This window comes from Molossus molossus, unplaced genomic scaffold (assembly GCF_014108415.1).
Source record: "Molossus molossus isolate mMolMol1 unplaced genomic scaffold, mMolMol1.p scaffold_m16_p_10, whole genome shotgun sequence".
In the NCBI taxonomy this organism is placed as follows: Eukaryota; Metazoa; Chordata; class Mammalia; order Chiroptera; family Molossidae; genus Molossus; species Molossus molossus.
Window position 1 is genome coordinate 108,478,257 of NW_023425345.1, and position 17,683 is coordinate 108,495,939.

The 17,683-nt window shown below is 40.3% G+C and overlaps 1 protein-coding gene across 7 annotated transcripts in view; it reads left to right on the forward strand.

Annotated features, from left to right (window-relative positions):
• The window catches only part of ZDHHC20 (zinc finger DHHC-type palmitoyltransferase 20), an 85,067-nt gene extending 74,711 nt beyond the window's left edge, over positions 1-10,356 (forward strand). For 5 of the 7 annotated variants that reach the window (XM_036250907.1, XM_036250909.1, XM_036250912.1 and 2 more), the window contains 3 exons: positions 9-98; positions 3,209-3,324; positions 7,898-7,950. In XM_036250907.1, the coding sequence (XP_036106800.1) occupies positions 9-98; positions 3,209-3,324; positions 7,898-7,935 (244 nt within the window). In that variant the 3' untranslated portion in view covers positions 7,936-7,950. Of the gene's footprint in view, positions 1-8; positions 99-3,208; positions 3,325-7,897; positions 7,951-10,251 lie in introns of those variants that run through there. The other 2 variants (XM_036250908.1, XM_036250906.1) reach the window with 2 other exon arrangements.
• The last annotated feature ends 7,327 nt before the right edge of the window (positions 10,357-17,683 follow it).

Below are 17,683 nucleotides of genomic sequence, written 5' to 3' on the forward strand. Positions count from 1 at the left end.
TTATGCAGTTTGGGTGATGGTTGCAGTTTTCCAACTCGCCTTGTGGGAATGGATCCAGAACAAGCTTCTGTAACAAACCAAAGTGAATATGCCAGAAGGTGTGCTTCTCATCATTACGTTTTTCAGTATTCATTATAAAAAAACTGTATGTATGTGATACGTACATATCTTGTCAATATGTACAGTCCTAATTTAGTAAGCCAGTATGCATAGCAAAAGAGAAATTCTGTTTACATTATTTTTAATGCCCTGGCCAGTTTTGCTCAGTGGTTAGAACTTTAGTGTGTGGACCAATGAGTTGCGGATTCGATTCTGGTCAAGGGGCGTGTACCTCGGTTGTGATTCGCCCCGGCCCAGGTCAGGGTTGTGTGGGAGACAACCAATCGATGTGCCTCTTTCATATCAGTGTTTTCTTTCTTTCATCGCTTGCTCTCTCTCTCTCTCTCTCTTTCTCTCTCTCAGTCTGTCCCTCCCTCCCTCCCACTCTATCAGAAGATAAACAGAAAAATATCTTTGGGTGAAGATTTTAAAAAACATTATTTTTAATATATTTTTAAAAATTATTGTTGTTATATTTTTAATTGTCACCTGCAGATTTATTATTGATTTTAGAGAGGAGGGAGAGGAGAGAGGGAAAGAGAGAGACAAAAATATCAGTGTGAGAGAGAGACAGATTGGTTGCCTCCCATACACGCCCTGATGGGATCGAACTTACAACCTGAGTATGTACACAGACCAGGAATTGAACCTGAGACTTTTCGGTGAATGGGACAACACTCTAACCAACTGAGCCACACCAGCCAGGGCTAAATTTTTTTAAACCGAAGGTTAATAATATATGTCTACTTATATATTATATTGTGATAAAATATATATGTACAGATAATAAGCATATATACTTAATATGCTTAGGATAACCATACTTTTTATCATCCAAACCAGAGCCCTTTTCAGAGTAGGAATGAGAATGCTTGCTCTTACTGGTTGAACCAGAACAATCACATGAAACTGGAAATGTCTGGGCAAATTAGGAAGGAAGGCTGCCGTAAATACATTGCATTTTCCTAGAAACAGACACTTTCAAATTTGATTAAATTGGTATATATACTTTTTTTTCCCAAAGAAATTAGTCGTTCTATTCACCATTTTATTTTGACAGATTTTAACTGTAGTGTGAAAATAATACTGAGAATTCCAAAATACAAATACAGAATTTTCTCTCATTTGTTCATCTTTTAGAGGATATTTTCTCAATATTTGCATGGCAAGCAATCTGATTCACACATTCAGAGTAGTTCATTTTAAATGAGATTTTAAAGAAGATGGAGATACTTCTGGCCCTGATGGGTAGCTCAATTTTTTTTTTTTTTTTTATCCTCACCTGAGGATATTTTTCCATTTTTTGTACAGATAGAGTGGGAGGGAGAGAGAGGAAGGAGAGAGAGAGAAACATCGACGTGAAGGGACACATCGAGTGGCCGCCACCCGCACGACCAACCAGGGCCGGGGACAAACTGCAACCGAAGTACGTGCCCTTAGCGGGAACCGAACCCGGGTCTCTCCGGACCGCAGGCCAACGCTCTAACCGCTGAGCCAAACTGGCCAGGGCTGGGTAGCTCAATTTTTTAGAGCGTCATCATGATAGCCAGAATTGTGGGTTCCATCTCTAGTCTGGGCACATACAAGAAACAGCCAATGAATGCATAAATAAGTGGAACTGTTAACAAATCAATATTTATCTCTCTCTCCGTCTTTGCATTCCTCTCTCTCCCTAAAATCAGGTATTTATTTATTTATTTATTTATTTATTTATTTATTTATTTATTTATTTTTAATCCTCACCTGAGGACATTTTCCCATTTTTTATTCAGATAGAGTGGGAGGGGGGGGGGAGAGAGAGAGAGAGAGAGAGAGAGAGAGAGAGAGAGAGAGAGAGAGAGATGTGACAGGGACACATCGAATGGCTGCCTCCCAAATGACCCAACCAGGGCCGGGGACAAACTGCAACCGAGGTACATGCCCTTAGCGGGAACCGAACCCAGGTCTCTCTGTACCGCAGGCCAACGCTCTAACCGTTGAGCCAAACCGGCCAGGGCTCCCTTCCTCTCTCTTTAAAAATCAACAGAGAGCCCTGGCCGGTTTGGCTCAGCGGTTAGAGCATCGGCCTGCGGTCCGGAGAGACCTCGGTTCGGTTCCCGCTAAGGGCACGTACTTCGGTTGCAGTTTGTCCCCAGCCCTGGTTGGTCGTGCCGTGGCAGCCACTCGATGTGTCCCTTTCACATCGATGTTTCTCTCTCTCTGTCTCTTCCTCTCTCTCCCTCCCACTCTATCTGTACAAAAAATGGAAAAATGTCCTCGGGTGAGGATAAAAAAAAAAAATAAATAAATAAAATCAGTTTTTTAGAAAAAGATAGGTACTTCTGTCAAAGTGAAACAGTTGGAACTTACTACAGAAATTAATTGTGGGGGAGAAGGGATTTTTAATTATAAGTTTGCATATCAATATCAGAAGCATGTAGGGCTTAGAATCGAAGGTCTTAGCTAAGACCTTAGAGCTCCAACATTTATTGTGGATCTACACAAATCAAACTATCTGAGCCTCAGTTTCCAGCTGTAGACCTACCTCCAAAGTTTTCTGCAAAGGTTGAAATAATGTGTATACAGCACCTGGCATAGGTGTCTGGCCCATAGTAGGTACACAACAAACAGCAGTTCCCTTTCCCTCCCCGTTTCGCACCGGTTTCCTCCCTCCATGATCTGTTAGCTAGAAAAATGAGTTTGCGCTAAATCACTTAATCATTTTTTCCCCTTAGATCTAAACTGCAGAGGTAGAAAGCAGAAAACTTGAGAAATGACAGGTAATTTTTTTGTCCTGGCCACAGACATAGATCCTCACCTGTCCTTACGCTACCTTATGGCCCTTGATTAACACACGTTAAAGATGTTTCAGGCTGGCCTCTGAAGCTTTTTCTTTTGCTTAATTAGTTTTATTAGCAGTGCTGGAATATAGATTCTTCAGTCTAGAGAAGCCATTTAATAAGGGGTTGGGGCATATATTTCTTTTGAAGATAGAGTTTTTTCAGAGTGCTGAGATCTTATTATTTACCCTTACATGTTTAGGAGAAGAAATACTAATTTGCTGCTTATTAATTAAGTATTCTTAATTGAGCACTAAACTGTTTACTAAATTATTTGCTCTTCTTTTCAGTATTGGCTCAAATCAACCCTTTCCTATCAAACCACTTAGTGAATCAAAAAACCGATTGCTGGACAGTGACTCTCAATGGCCAGAGAATGGATCTGAAGAAGGCACTGTCAGATCAGGTAATACTTGTCATCTGAAAACATTGCTTCATCTGGTTAAAATAAAACTCACCAGATTGGATTAATGTATAAAAATCAAAATAATGTGTATTTTAAAATACTAAAATATGTGAAACTTTAAAGTAAATGTCAGCCCTGGCCAGTTTGGCTCAGTGGTTAGAACGTCGGCCTACGGTCCAGAGAGACCCAGGTTCGGTTCCCACTAAAGGCATGTACCTCGGTTGCAGTTTGTCCCCAGCCCTGGTTGGGTCGTGCGGGTGGCAGCGACTCGATGTGTCCCTTTCACATCAATGTTTCTCTCTCTCTCTCCCTCCTACTCTATCTGAACAAAAATATGGAAAAATGTCCTCGGATGAGGATTAAAAAAAATAAAATAAAATGTCATACATAGATATGAGGGGTTAGTGTTTACTGGTAGAGTTTATGGAGAAAGGGATTGAGTGAGGAAGTGTAATGGCTGCTGCTGTATCTTGTTCTCTTCATAGAAAGGTTCTTTTTGGTGGTTACCGAGCCATGTATTTCTGTACCTCAGACAGAGAAAGTTCTTTAGGTATAATATTCTGAATAAAACTTAAACAAGGTGAGTTTTGGTCAAGATGTAAACGTGGTACTCAGAATCTCCCACAAACACATTAAAATTACAATGAAAATACAAAATAACCATCATTCAGAATGCCTGAAATCCAGCTGAACAGAAGTCCTACAACTAAAGATATACAGAAGAAGCTACATCAAGACTGATAGGCAGGGTGGGAACACGGAATGGGCTGGTCCCACACCCACAGGTGGCAGTTAAAAATTGGGAAGGATAATTCGGCTGCAGAGGTCCCACCTAAGGAACAATGATGGTTCCAGCCCCACATCAGAACCCCCAGCCCAGGGTTCCAGTGCCAGGAAGAGTACTCCCCATAACTTCTAGCTGTGAAAACCAGTGGGAATTATGGGTAAGTAGGTAAGTGAGGCTGAGGGCTCCTGGTGTCCCAGGCATTCCTTTTAAAGGGCCCATGCACAGACTTACTCTTACTCACTCCCTCTGAGCTCCAGTGCTGGGGTAGCAGCTCGAAAGGAGACATATAAGAAGGGACTGAATTGTCTAGCACCCAGTGAATAGCACCATGCCACCTCTTATTACAACTCAACCATCTCTACAAGTGACATACTCAAGGGGTAGAGTTGGCAGGCACCAAAGCCCCACTGAAGCAAGTCCTGCTCTATGAGATCAGCCCTCTACTCAGCAGCTTTTCCAATGGTGTCGAAGCCAGTCCTCTCAGCTGATCAGCCTGGAGGTCAGTCCCTCCCAGTGACTTACCAACAGTAATCAAGAATCAACTACAAAAGGACAGTGTGCACAGCACTCCAATACTGGAGTGCCCAGCTCAGGTGACTGGGGAGGCTGTGCCAGCGGCCTTCAGGACACCTACTACATAAGGCCACTCTACCAACTCTGGGAGATGTAGCAGCTCTACCTAACACACAGAAACAAGCACAGGGAAGTGGCCAAAATGAGGAGACAAACAGGTCCCAAATGAAAAAGTAGGAGCAGTCTCTAGAAAAATAACTAAATGAAATGGAGGCAATCTACCAGCTATAGAGTTTAAAATAATGATTATAAGAGTATTTAAGGAACTGAGCAGCGAGAATTTTAACAGCATAAAAAAGAAAATGGAAATTATAAAAAACCAGTCAGGAATGAAGAATACAGTAGCTGAAATGAAAAATAATTTACAGGAGAGTAGATGAAGCAGAGGATCAAATCAGCGATTTGGAAGATAAGGAAGTAGAAAATTGCTTTCAGAACTATAGAAAGGAAGAAGAGTGCAAAAAGAGAATAGTTTAGCCCTGGCCAGTTTGGCTCAGCGGTTAGAGCGTCGGCCTGTGGTCCAGAGAGACCTGGGTTCGGTTTCCGCTAAGAGCACGTACCTCGGTTGTGGTTTGTCCCCGGCCCTGGTTGGGTTGTGCGGGTGGCAACCACTCGATGTGTCCCTTTCAAGTCAATGTTTCTCTCTCTCTCTCTCTCTCTCTCTCTCTCTCTCTCTCTCTCTCTCTCTTTTCCTTTCTCTCCCTCCCACTCTATCTGAACAAAAAAATGGAAAAATGTCCTCGGGTAAGGATAAAAAAAAAATGTAGTTTAAGGAGCCTCTGGGACAACTTCAAGCATACCAACATGCCATCATGGTGGTGCCAGAAGGAGAAGAGAGCAAGGAACTGAACATCTATTTGAGCCCAGCTGGTATGGCTCAGTGGATTGAGCGTCCTCCCATTGATTGCGAGGTCCCGGTTTGATTCCCAGTCAGGGCACCGGCCCGAGTTGTGGGCTCAATACTGGGGGCATGCAGGAGAAGCCAATCGATGTTTCTCTCCCTCTCTCCCTTCCTTTCTCTCTAAAAAAAATATATATATTTGAAAAAATAATGCCCTGACCAGTTTGGCTCAGTGGTTGTAGCATCAGCCTTTGGACTGGAGAGTCCTGGGCTCGGTTCCCACTAGGGGCACGTACCAAAAAGAATAAAGGAAAAAAAAAAGGAAAAAATGATAAACCCGGCCGGTGTGACTCAGTGGAGAGAGCATCCTCCCATGGACTGAGATGTCCCAGTTTCATTTCCAATCAGGGCACATGCCTGGGTTTTGGGCTCCATCCCCAGTGGGGGAGGCGTGCAGGAGGCAGCTGATTGATATATCTCTCTCACATCGATGTTTCTGTCTCACTCTAAAATACAAAACAAAACAATGAAAACATTTTTTTTTTTTTTTATCCTCACCCGAGGATATTTTTCCATTTTTTGTACAGATAGAGTGGGAGGGAGAGAGAGGAAGGGAGAGAGAGAGAGAAACATCGACGTGAAGGGGCACATCGAGTGGCTGCCACCCGCATGACCAACCAGGGCCGGGGACAAACTGCAACCGAAGTACGTGCCCTTAGCGGGAACCGAACCCGGGTCTCTCCAGACCGCAGGCCAATGCTCTAACCGCTGAGCCAAACTGGCCAGGGCTGAAAACATATTTTTAAAAAATAATAAATTACAAAAGAAATAATGATGGAAAACTTTCCTAACATGGTGAAGGAAATAGACATACAAGTCCAGGAAGTGCAGAGAGTCCCAAACAAGATGAATCTAAAGAGGCCCACACCAAGACACGTTATAATTAAAATGCCAAAGGTTAAAGACAAAGAGAAAATGTTTTTGTTGTCGTTTTAGTCCTCACTAAAGGATATTTTTTTTCATTTATTTAAAAAAAAATTTTTTTTTATCCTCGCCCGAGGACATTTTTTTCCATTTTTTTTGTTCAGATAGAGTGGGAGGGAGAGAGAGGAAGAGCGAGAGAGAGAGAAACATCGATGTGAAAGGGGCACATCGAGTGGCTGCCACCCACACGACCAACCAGGGCTGGGGACAAACTGCAACCGAGGTACGTGCACTTAGCGGGAACCGAAACCGGGTCTCTCTGGACCGCAGGCCGACACTCTAACCGCTGAGCCAAACCGGCCAGGGCTTTTCATTTATTTTTAGACAGGGAGGGAGGGATGGAAGAAGGGGAGAGAGAAAGAGAGTAAAACATCAATTGGTTACCTCCCACATGGCCCCAACCCGGGCCAGGGGTCGAACCTGCAACCCAGGTATGTGCCCTTGACTAGAAATTGAACCCGAGATCCTTTCATCTGCTGACCAGTCCTCTGACTGCTGAGCCGAACCGGCCAGGGCATATTTTAACCTTTTCATGATGACTTAATCACTTCATCAATTATGGGTACATTATAGAATAGTTGATAAGATAGACATGGGCTGTTGAATCAGGCTTGGGTCTGAAATGTATGTAGTCTGGCCATTTACGAGTGTTACAGCCTAAAAAACTGTGGTAGTTTTTAATAATAATAGTAATAACATTGTCATCATATTCACTGTAGAAAAATAATTTTTACATTCATATCAATTTGTACTAACTCCAGAAAATACCCTGATACTTCAGAACTTGTCAGATTTTTGTCTTCTTGGATTTTCACAGCATTTGAATTATTCTCTAAAATTTGTATCATTGGGATCATTAGATCCCTTGTATAAGATAAAGGGAAAGGTTCATATTGTAAACTTCTTAGTTATTGCTGCTGAAGATCTTTAAGCCAATGGCCATTTTCACAAAAATAAGCATGAAACCAGACTTAGCTCTTAGCAGTGCTTGACTTCTCTGTTCCACCAGAAGACAAATGGTTAGTACCATATGCCTCTTTAGTACTTAAGAGTTGCTTTTTTTTTAAATCCTCACCCGAGGACATTTTTCCATTTTTTTTTAGTTCAGATAGAGTGGGAGGGAGAGAGAGGAAGAGAGAGAGAGAAACATCAACGTGAAAGGTACACATCGAGTGGTTGCCACCCACACGACCCAACCAGGGCCGGGGACAAACTGCAACCGAGATACGTGTTCTTTACGGGAACCGAACCCAGGTCACTCTAACTGCTGAGCCAAACCGGCCAGGGGAAGTTGCTTTTACTTTCAATATCAATTTTGCTATTTAGCCAGCAACTTAATCTTTTTTTTTTTTTTTTTGGTCATGTCATATGTAATTATGTGCTTACAGGGACAAATAACCATGTTACAGTGACAGTAGAAAATTGAGTACCACTTGTTCATAACTAACCAATTGAATAAGAACAAGGTAAGACCATTAAAAGGTAATTTCCTTGAATAAATGCAGTTTACTTGCATATTTCATGGGTCTCAAAACAATTTGAAATTCAGTTTTTTACTCTTTCAGTTATATCAGCAAAATTTGGTAGTGCAGGAAGGATTGGAAGATACCTGCCTAAATCCCATTTTCCTTACAATCCTAGCACAACTTTCATGAATATATTGGTAGATTAATGAAGAAACTAGTAACGATTGTTTAGCATTGGTTCATAGACAGCTGACCTTTTTAGTAAATAGTACTCTATTAATTAGTTTAAGGGAAAAGGTGACTTTTGCCCACCATTGAAGAAATTTGATTCAGAGAAGAGTGACTAACATTAAAAGCTGAAAAAAAGACTTAAGAGGTTCATTGATGCTACTTACTTTGTAAAAGAAGAGTAATTTACTACAGGCGAGTACATGGATGAGCTAGCCTTTACTGCGTGTCCAGAGACAGAGCCAGGAAAGACATTCCAGGTGGATCAGCAGTATGAGCAGTGAGAGTAAAGGCTGACCTTAAGCTGAACTGCAGGGATGTAGTCAAGTCTCTCCTGATGCTAACGTCAAGGATACAGCTGTGTGCAGTCAATCAGGAGCTGAGCTCAGTGCTCAGTAGCATCTTGTGAAGGTGTTCAATTTTTTTTTTTTTTTTTTATCCTCACATGAGGACATTTTTCCATTTTTTGTACAGATAGAGTGGGAGGGAGAGGAAGAGAGAGAGAAAAACATCAACGTGAAAGGGACACACCGAATGGCCGCCACCCGCACAACCAACCAGGTCTGGGGACAAACTGCAACCAAAGTACGTGCCCTTAGCGGGAACCGAACCCGGTCTCTCCAGACCGCAGGCCGACGCTCTAACTGCTGAGCCAAACCGGCCAGGGCAAGGTGTTCAATGTTCGTTAAACTTACCTAAGAGTGTTACCTACTGCTACGTAACAGATGCCCACAAGCTTGGTTTTTTTATTTTTGTTTTTTTTTCCTCACCCGAGGACATTTTTGCATCTATCTTCAGATAGAGAAGGAGAGAGAGAGGGAGGAAGAGAGAAACATTGATGTGAGAGAGACACATCAAGTGGCTGCCACACAACTCCAACTGGGGCCGGGGACAAACCACAACTGAGGTACGTGCCCTTGGAGAGAACCAAACCCGGGACTCTCTGGTCCACGGGCCGACACTCTAACCGCTGAGCCAAACTGGTCAGGGCAGTTTTTTATTTTTTTAATGTTTTGATTGATTGATTGATTGGTTTTAGAGAGAGGGAGAGAGAGAGAGATAGAAACATCGATGAGAGAGGACATCGATTGGCTGCCTCCTGCATGCCTTCCATTGGAGATCTGGCCCACAACCTGGGCATGTCCCCTGACAGGGAATTGAACCAGCAACCTCTTGGTGCATGGGTTAACGCTCAACCACTGAGCCACACTGGCCGGGCTTATTTTATATTTTAAAATATATTTGTATTGATTTTTAGAGCGAGAGATAAAAACATCAATCGGCTGCCTCCTGCACGCCCCCTACTGGGAGTTAAGCCCACAACCCAAGCATGCATTCTGACTGGGAATCAAACCAGCAACCTCCTGGTGCATGGGGCAGTGTCTAACCAAGCCACACCAGCGGGGCATGAACTCATTTTTTCAAAAAGGTTGTCATCTGCAGTGTTAGGGAAGCCTGTGCTTGATTCCTTGCATGGCATATGTCGTGAACATTCAGTTCTATGCCAAGGACCTAGACCCCGGTCCAGAGTTACACCGGAGCCTGAGACCCAATAGGATCAGAACACAGGCACTCAGGCTGGACTCTGAAGACGAGCAGCAGGAGTGCATGTGGTGGTCACAGTCCTAGTCAGTGCCACTGAGAACTGGTACAGCAGTTGGGCCTCAATCCTCGCTTGATTTCTTCTTACTACTGGCTGCTGCCTGTGGTGGTTGAGAATCCCCAGCTGAAGTTCCTAGAACTGTCACTGTTAATCTTCCCTATGCCCCACAACAGTCTTAGAAAGGTGTGGATAAGATGTCTCTTCAGCTTATGTTCAAGTTAACAGTAAGGGAGTACCCTGAGAATCTGCCTGCTTTAAAATGCTTTCTTGATGCTTCAGGAGAAGATCATTATTATTATTACAGTATAACAGTATTAAAATATTTCTTTTCTATCTTGTTATAGTAGTAGCTTTATACCTAAGCCCACAAAACCACTTAATAAATCGTTTTCAGAAATATAAAATCAAGTGTTTACCAATAAATCATTTTTTTCTGGTTTTATAGGTTTATGAAAACATATTATGGACTGATATTTTCAGTATTATTTGCAAGAAAATTATCAATGGGATGAAATAAGTGAAGTATAACAGAAGATATATTTTTTCAATAAGGAAGCCTTTGTACAGATCGCTGGATCCACAGAAGCGCTACTACAGAGCAGGAAGATGCCTTAATCTTAAATAAATCCAGCATTGACTCACAGCTACAAAAGTGACTTAATTTTACTTTGCAGATAACACTTACCTGTTATGAGATGCTGTAATATGTCAGATCACATGTTAACACGGCATATGTATTTTTTTGATACCTGAGTTATATTACCAGAGTTGTTTCTTAGTGTCCATATGAATTTTTACTGCAGAAACAGAAGCTAAAAACTTAAGTACTTCTAGGGCAGTATGGTGGTTAAAACTGAATAACAATATCCAGATCACTGGCCTGTAGTAGGTAAGGAAAATAAGAAAACTGCTTTTTAAAAATTGGGTGTTTGATAATTTATAATTACTGTTTTATACATTTTCAACATTTTTAATAAAGATTTTCTATTGTTGGCTATATAATAACACTCAGAAAGATTAAGATATCTAAATATAATGATGTAAAACATGGAGCACATTTGTGTAATGCATTGAAGGCTTAGTTCTAAGCATTAATGCAACAATGTTGCATTAATAGTGTGCCCAAGGCTTAAAGGAAACTTAAGAAATACTTTTCTTTCTCTGATTTAAAATTACCTTTTTGTTGAATTTTTATTAGTATACATGCAGGAAAACACAAAGGTACATGTGCTATTGAAATATTGGACAAAGTAGGAATAGGTAGAAGTGGCTTGAAGAAAAGTAAAGAGGAAAATAGGCAGGCTGTTGTAAGCTGTTAAAAAAATTTTCAGTCCTAAGGTATGTAGAATGCAACATGCTATTAGGTTGACTTTCAAATTTCAATTTAGGTAATGATGAAAAATTATTCTGACACTTTTTATAGTAACCCTATAACAGCTTAAACAGTGACTTAAAATGCAATTTGAGTTATGGTGAAACTGTTTAGCATAAGACTGCTCTCAGGAAAGAAAGTTTTTTGTGTGTGTGATACCTGCCCCTAGCAGGAACCAAACCCGGGACTCTCTGGTCTGCAGGCCGATGCTCAACCGCCGAGCCAAACTGGCCAGGGCTCAGGAAAGAAATTTTAACCTGATTTCCACTCTTAAGTGCAAAATACGAAATCTGTCCTAACAGCAACATCTTTCTGCCTAGACTCATAACCTATTTTCTTTTTGAAAAATCCAGTCTAAGTGGCAAGAATTGTTGCATTAATTATAAAGAAAAATATAGTATCTTATAAAGGAGAAAGAGTGTAGGATAACCACTGTTAATGCTTGTTTATACTGTTCATTCAGATATACATACACAAACCAAAATAATTGATTGCTTCTAGTAGTGGATAGATAAATCTTAACTGGAATCTATAATTATCTAGGGTTATAGTTTTTTTTTATCTGTAACATAGGTTTGAAAGGAGGGGGTGTTTCCAATGAGTTGGACTGGATGACCTCTAACATTCTTCCATTTCGGATTTTTGCAAAATAAACTTACTTTTCATTCATCCAACAGATACTTTTGCAATACCTTCTATACCTCAAACACTATACAAAGGATAGGGCTATAATTTCCTAATGTTACATACATATTAGTTTTTTCACATAAGTTTTATAGTCAACTGTTTGAGGTTTACAGTTTATAGGATTTGTCTAATTCCATTGGCTAATGCTAGTATTAGATTTTCAAAGGAAGTAACTTTTCCACTTTTGAACTGAAGGAATGCATTAGCTTTGAAAATATAATTTGGAATACTATAATATGGATTCTTCTACCTTTATTTCAACTCTGTAGCCTTAATAATCTTGGGTCTAGAAAACTAAGTAAGAGTCAAGTGAGTGATAATCAGTTATCAACCAAAATCATCCTTGGTTTTGGCAATTTATATATCCTAAGAAAATAGTAAATGATTTAAACTTAATACTTTCAAAAGTGATCTGGCACTGTTTACTAGTGTTTCTACATTTAGATCAAAGGATTTGCATGCACCTGATTAACAACTGAGGAAAGAATTTTCCCCTTTAACGTATTCAGGCACTTTTGTGGTGTAATCTTTCTCAGTTCTTTTAAGTTCTGTTATATAACATCATCTTTAATAGCGTAATAAACACTTTTTCAGAAATTTTCAGTTAAGACCTTTTAATTACCTTTGGTTTAATTCATGACCAACATTTTGCCACATTCTGAATAACATTTGGCTGAGTTTTTTCATACACATTAACAACCCTTCAGCAAGGACCTGTTGGTGTGGGAATCAGGGAATGGCTGCCTCTTTGGTATTTCATCTGGTATTGATTAGTGCTGTCACTCTTTGGGGAGAAAGGTCAGAATGAAGCCTTGTGAAAATTTATTAGTACTGTCTTTGGTCCTTCAAGCACTTGATTAAATGTGATGACATTTAAGGAAAAAGTAGACACAAGACTTGGTTTTACCTGGGTACAAACTTACTTGAATATTTAGTCCCCGAGGCATCTGACCAGTATCATTTTGCCAAACCAAAGAGCAGCTGCAGTAGAGTAGTTAATAAGCAGGGATATGTTTACAGAGTTTAATTTCATCTTTCCATATGGATAATTTTTTTAAAATACTTTTACATATTTAATGGTTGTTAATTCTGTATGCCATAAGTTAATTTGACTGTAAGATTAGTTTAAATCAAATATGCAATGTTTACTTGAATTTTATTTCTGTTAGCAGATTTTGACTTTGTTTACAGGAGTGTTTAAATTGAAGATTATCAGATGTAATTTCCATTCAGTAAACATTAAAGTAAATGTATATTAAGGGCTGGGTGTTAGGATTTGCATATTTGAGGCACTGAATAGACAGTGATAAATATGTTTAACTTACATTTTGTTCTGAGACTAACACTGTTATCAATGGAAAATATTTTTAATCCGTTACTAAGAAATTAATCATATTTTTGCATTTCAGCCAACATAAAGACCATATGTAATAATATGTAAGATACAGCTAATACTGTAAACCCGAAATCTCTGTGTTTCATATAATCTGAACTATATTTTCCAATTTAATTTTAAGATGAAGTATAGATTCAGAAAGGTCCATATTTTTCTAACGAGTTCGCTTTGAATTATTTTGTTGGGTTGCATAAAGAAGCAAGGATTTGTATTTATTTTGCAAGCTTGAGAAAGCTATTAGTCAAGTTTATTATATTTGTACATGATTGCAGGTGAGTCTATGTCCATTTAAAAGGTGGACATTATTTTAAAGTGATCTTTTAATGTTTTTATTTAAACAGATTTGAAATACAGTTTAGTTTAGTTGTCTTTACTTACCGAGTCCAAGAAGCCTTGCATTTGTTTCTCATGAGTATAACCCTGGACCATGACCTAATGTTAATTCTTTGCTTTGTCTTTTGGATAGTCTTACCACGTTAACATGATGGCTGAACATTTTAAACTTTTCTCAAAAATCATAACTTTATTAATAAAAAATAAAGTTCTGTATTTGAAAAGTTTGTTGTTATTATAAAGTGGCATTTACCAAATGAGAGAATAACTATTATTTTGGTAAAAAATCTGGTAAAATAGTGTTTATTAGAAAAAAGAGATTTAGCTCATAATTTGGGGTAACCACCTCTGAGACAGTTACTATTTGAATGTAACAGTATTGTAAGTTTACCTAGGCCAGAGGTATAGATTGCTTTATTCTAAAAGGTTTTAACTTAGCTTACTGAACATAATTTTCAATTCATAAGTAACTTTTGGGTCATAAGTACTTTAGAAACACTAGAAGTTGTTGAATTGTGGTTGTCAGAATGCTGAGTAGATTTTACTTTGTGTAGAATTCTTTTGTGGCATCTGTGTTCCAGTTCCCTTTCAAAGGGGCAGTTAATAGTTGGGGCTGCTGAATGGAACAAGAAGAATCTGAGACAGAACTGATTCTCAGGAATGGGCAGAGGTCAGTAGACATGAAGCAACCTTTGGCCAGGGGATGGAGGGAATGTGTGCTAATTAGCACTGTTTGGGGTAGGAAGGAGGATTAACAACTAAATGGCCAAAATGGACAATCTGACTCTTGAAAGAGGAGAACTAATGACATTACCTTGGCCTTTTCTCCTTTCTCATAAGCTAGTTTTTTGTTTGTTTGTTTGTTTGTTTTAGACCTCACCTGAGGATATTTTTTCCTATTTATCTTCAGATAGAGAGAAAGGGGGAGAGAGAGAAACATCCATGTGAGAGGGACGCATCGACTGGTTGCCTTCCGCACGACCATGACCAGGGCCGAACTGCAACTGAGGTATGTGCCCTTGGACAGAATCGAACACGTGACTCTGGTCCGCTGGCTGACACTCTACTGCTGAGCCAAACCGGCCAGGGCTAAGCTAGTTTTTTGGAACCACTCTGGGAAAGTTGAGTGATGTTGGCCTCTTACACTTTTTTTGCTCACTCGTGTGTTCCAGAATCTAGAGAGATGAGAACTGACATTTAGTTTCTTCTGTGTAACAGCCTTTTTTTTTTTTAGAAGTGAGCTTAACAATCCTGTGCGTTACTGTCATTGTCTTTAACTCTTCAGTGCCTTCCATTAATAAAGAGGGTTGCCGTGCTGTTTCTGCTCCTTAATTCAGGTCATCTTGTTTTTCAACCAACAATGTGTCTTCCCCACCCATTTTCCTCGTAATGTAATTCTTTTAATCCAGGCTTTCTAACTCCACTATCATTCTTCCATAACACTGTCCATGGCCTCTAAATCAAGTTAACGTTTCTGTGCTGCCTGGCCATGTATTGGTTATAAATACTTGCAAGTCAACTCACTAGATGATAAATTCTTTTTTATCCTCACCTGAGGCTTTTTTTTCTTTAAGTTCAAATAGAGCGGGAAGGAAAGAGGGAGGAAGAGAGAGAGAGAGAAACATTGACATGAGAGAGACACATTGAGGGCACCCACACAACCCCAACCAGGGCCAGCAACAAACTGCAACCGAGGTATGTGCCCTTAGTGGGAACCGAACCTGGGACTCTGGTCTGCAGGCCGACACTAAACTCTGAGCCAAACTGGCCAGGACTAGATGATAAATTCTTGAGGACGTTTTCTTTATACTGACTACCCACAAAATGAACCCAAATTCAGAAAGGAATTGTAGTGAATTTAATGTCCATTACATTTGTTAACTGTTGTGCTGCCTAAGTTCTCAAGAAAATAGCACCAGAACCAGTAAAATTATCCTAACCTCGAAAAATATTAGTCAATCTTTCACACAATTTAGTGGAAGTATAAATTTAGGGTGCAGTATTTTTGGAGAGCAGTTTGACAAAGCAGGTTTTCAAATGCCCATATTCTTTGACCTGTCAGGTTCTACTTTTTGGAGTTATAGATTTGCTTATACATCATGAGCAATAATTATAAGGATATCTGTTTGAAGCAACAAGAGACTAGAAACAAATGTCCACATACATTGACAGGTATGCAGAATATCGGATAGGAGACACAATGAACTATTGAGGTTGCCTCCAGAGGAAAATGAGGAGTCAGAGATAGGTTCCAGTTCACTGTGTGCCCTTTTATGATATTTTCATTTACATACCATGTGCATATATTACTTGTAAAAAAACAAAAACGGTGTCTTAGATGGTCGATAGCTCGGGGAAATGAGGTTATTTGACATGATGCTGGACCAATATGCTAGCCATTTGGAGAAAGGTGAAGATGTTTCTACTGTTCACCTCTCACAGGTACTGAAGAAAAAGATGGCTAAAGGATTTTATAATGGGAGAGGGAAGGTATTTCTAAGCATGCATATTGCTCTTGATCATAAAAACGTGAGTACATGAAAATTTAAAAAGAAAACTAGCACTAGTAGGAAAAAATGGAGATAAGACAAGAAATTCACAAAAGATGCCCTGGCCCATGTGGCTTGGTTGGGCGGCAGCCCATACACTGAAAGATTGTCAGTTCAATTCCTGATCGGGGCACATGCCGTGGTTTCAGGCCCGAGCCCCAGTAGAGGCTATGTGGAAGGCAGCTGGTCGATGTTTCACTCTCACATCAATGTTTCCCTCCCTCCCTCTCTAGAAATAAAAATTTTAAAATTAAAAATAAGGAAAAGGATTGATTGGTTACAGCATGGAAAAAGATGCTCAGCTTCATTAAAAATGCAAGTGAGCCCAGCCAGTGTAGCTCAGAGGATTGAGCATCGTCCCTTGGACTGAGAGGTCCCGGTTCCATGCCGGGTCAGGGCACGTGTCCGGGTTGCAGGCTTAATCCCCCGGAGGGGGTGTGCAGGAAGCCTCCAATTAATGTTTCTCACATGGATGTTTCCATTTCTCTCCCCCTTCCTTTCTCTAAAAAAACAATAAAAACATTTTTTAAAATGCAAGTGAAGTCAGCAATAAGATGATTTTGCCTAAGATAGTGTTGCTGAGGATGTAGGCAAAGAAGCATTTTTGATGGGGAGTATAAAATGGCTTAACTGTAAAAAAAAAAAAAGTATGTTGGCAATATGTGTCTAAGTTTCATTGCATAATCTCTCTATGGTTCATTCTTAAGTATGAACTCTTAAGAATTTATGCTGAGATATATGTATAGGTGTGAGATAATAGAAAAAATATGTATTGGTCTCTGCCCCAGTTCCTGGCATAGAGCTCCTGAAACCCTTGTAATATCCTAAGAGCACTCGAAGCATCTTTTGTTCTAATGAGGTGATTGAGTGGACTCCTGGATGGGGGCTGGTCACCAGAAAGACTAGAAAAAGAATCTTGGAATTTCCAGCCCTACCCGTCAGAAAGCCTCGGTAAAATCCCAATCATAGAGGGTTGGGAGAACTTCCAGGCTGGTACCCTAACTTCATGGGGACTAAAGTGCATGTGCTTAGGACCCTCCCAGACCTCACTCTATGCATCTCTTCATCTGGCTGTTCATCTGTGTCCTTTATCATAATTCTTCAATAAAGCGCTGTAGCCCTGGCCAGTTTGGCTCAGCGGTTAGAGCGTTGGCCTGCGGTCCAGAGAGACCCGGGTTCGATTCCCACTAAGGGCACGTACCTCGGTTGCAATTTGTCCCTGGCCCTGGTTGGTCGTGTGGGTGGCAGCCACTCGATGTGTCCCTTTCACGTCAATGTTTCTCTCTCTCTTCCTCTCCCTCCCTCCCAACTCTATCTGAACAAAAAAATGAAAAAATGTCCTCGGGTGAGGATAAAAAAATAAAATAAAGTGCTGAAGTGTTCCCGAGTTCTGTGAGCTGAACTTGGGGAACCTTTGATTTGTAGCCAAGTTGAACAGCAGTTGTGGGTAACCTGGGGACCTACTACTTGCAAGGGACATCTGAAGCAGGCTGGCTAACAGTTTTGTGGGACTGAGTCCTTAACCTGTGGGATCTGATCT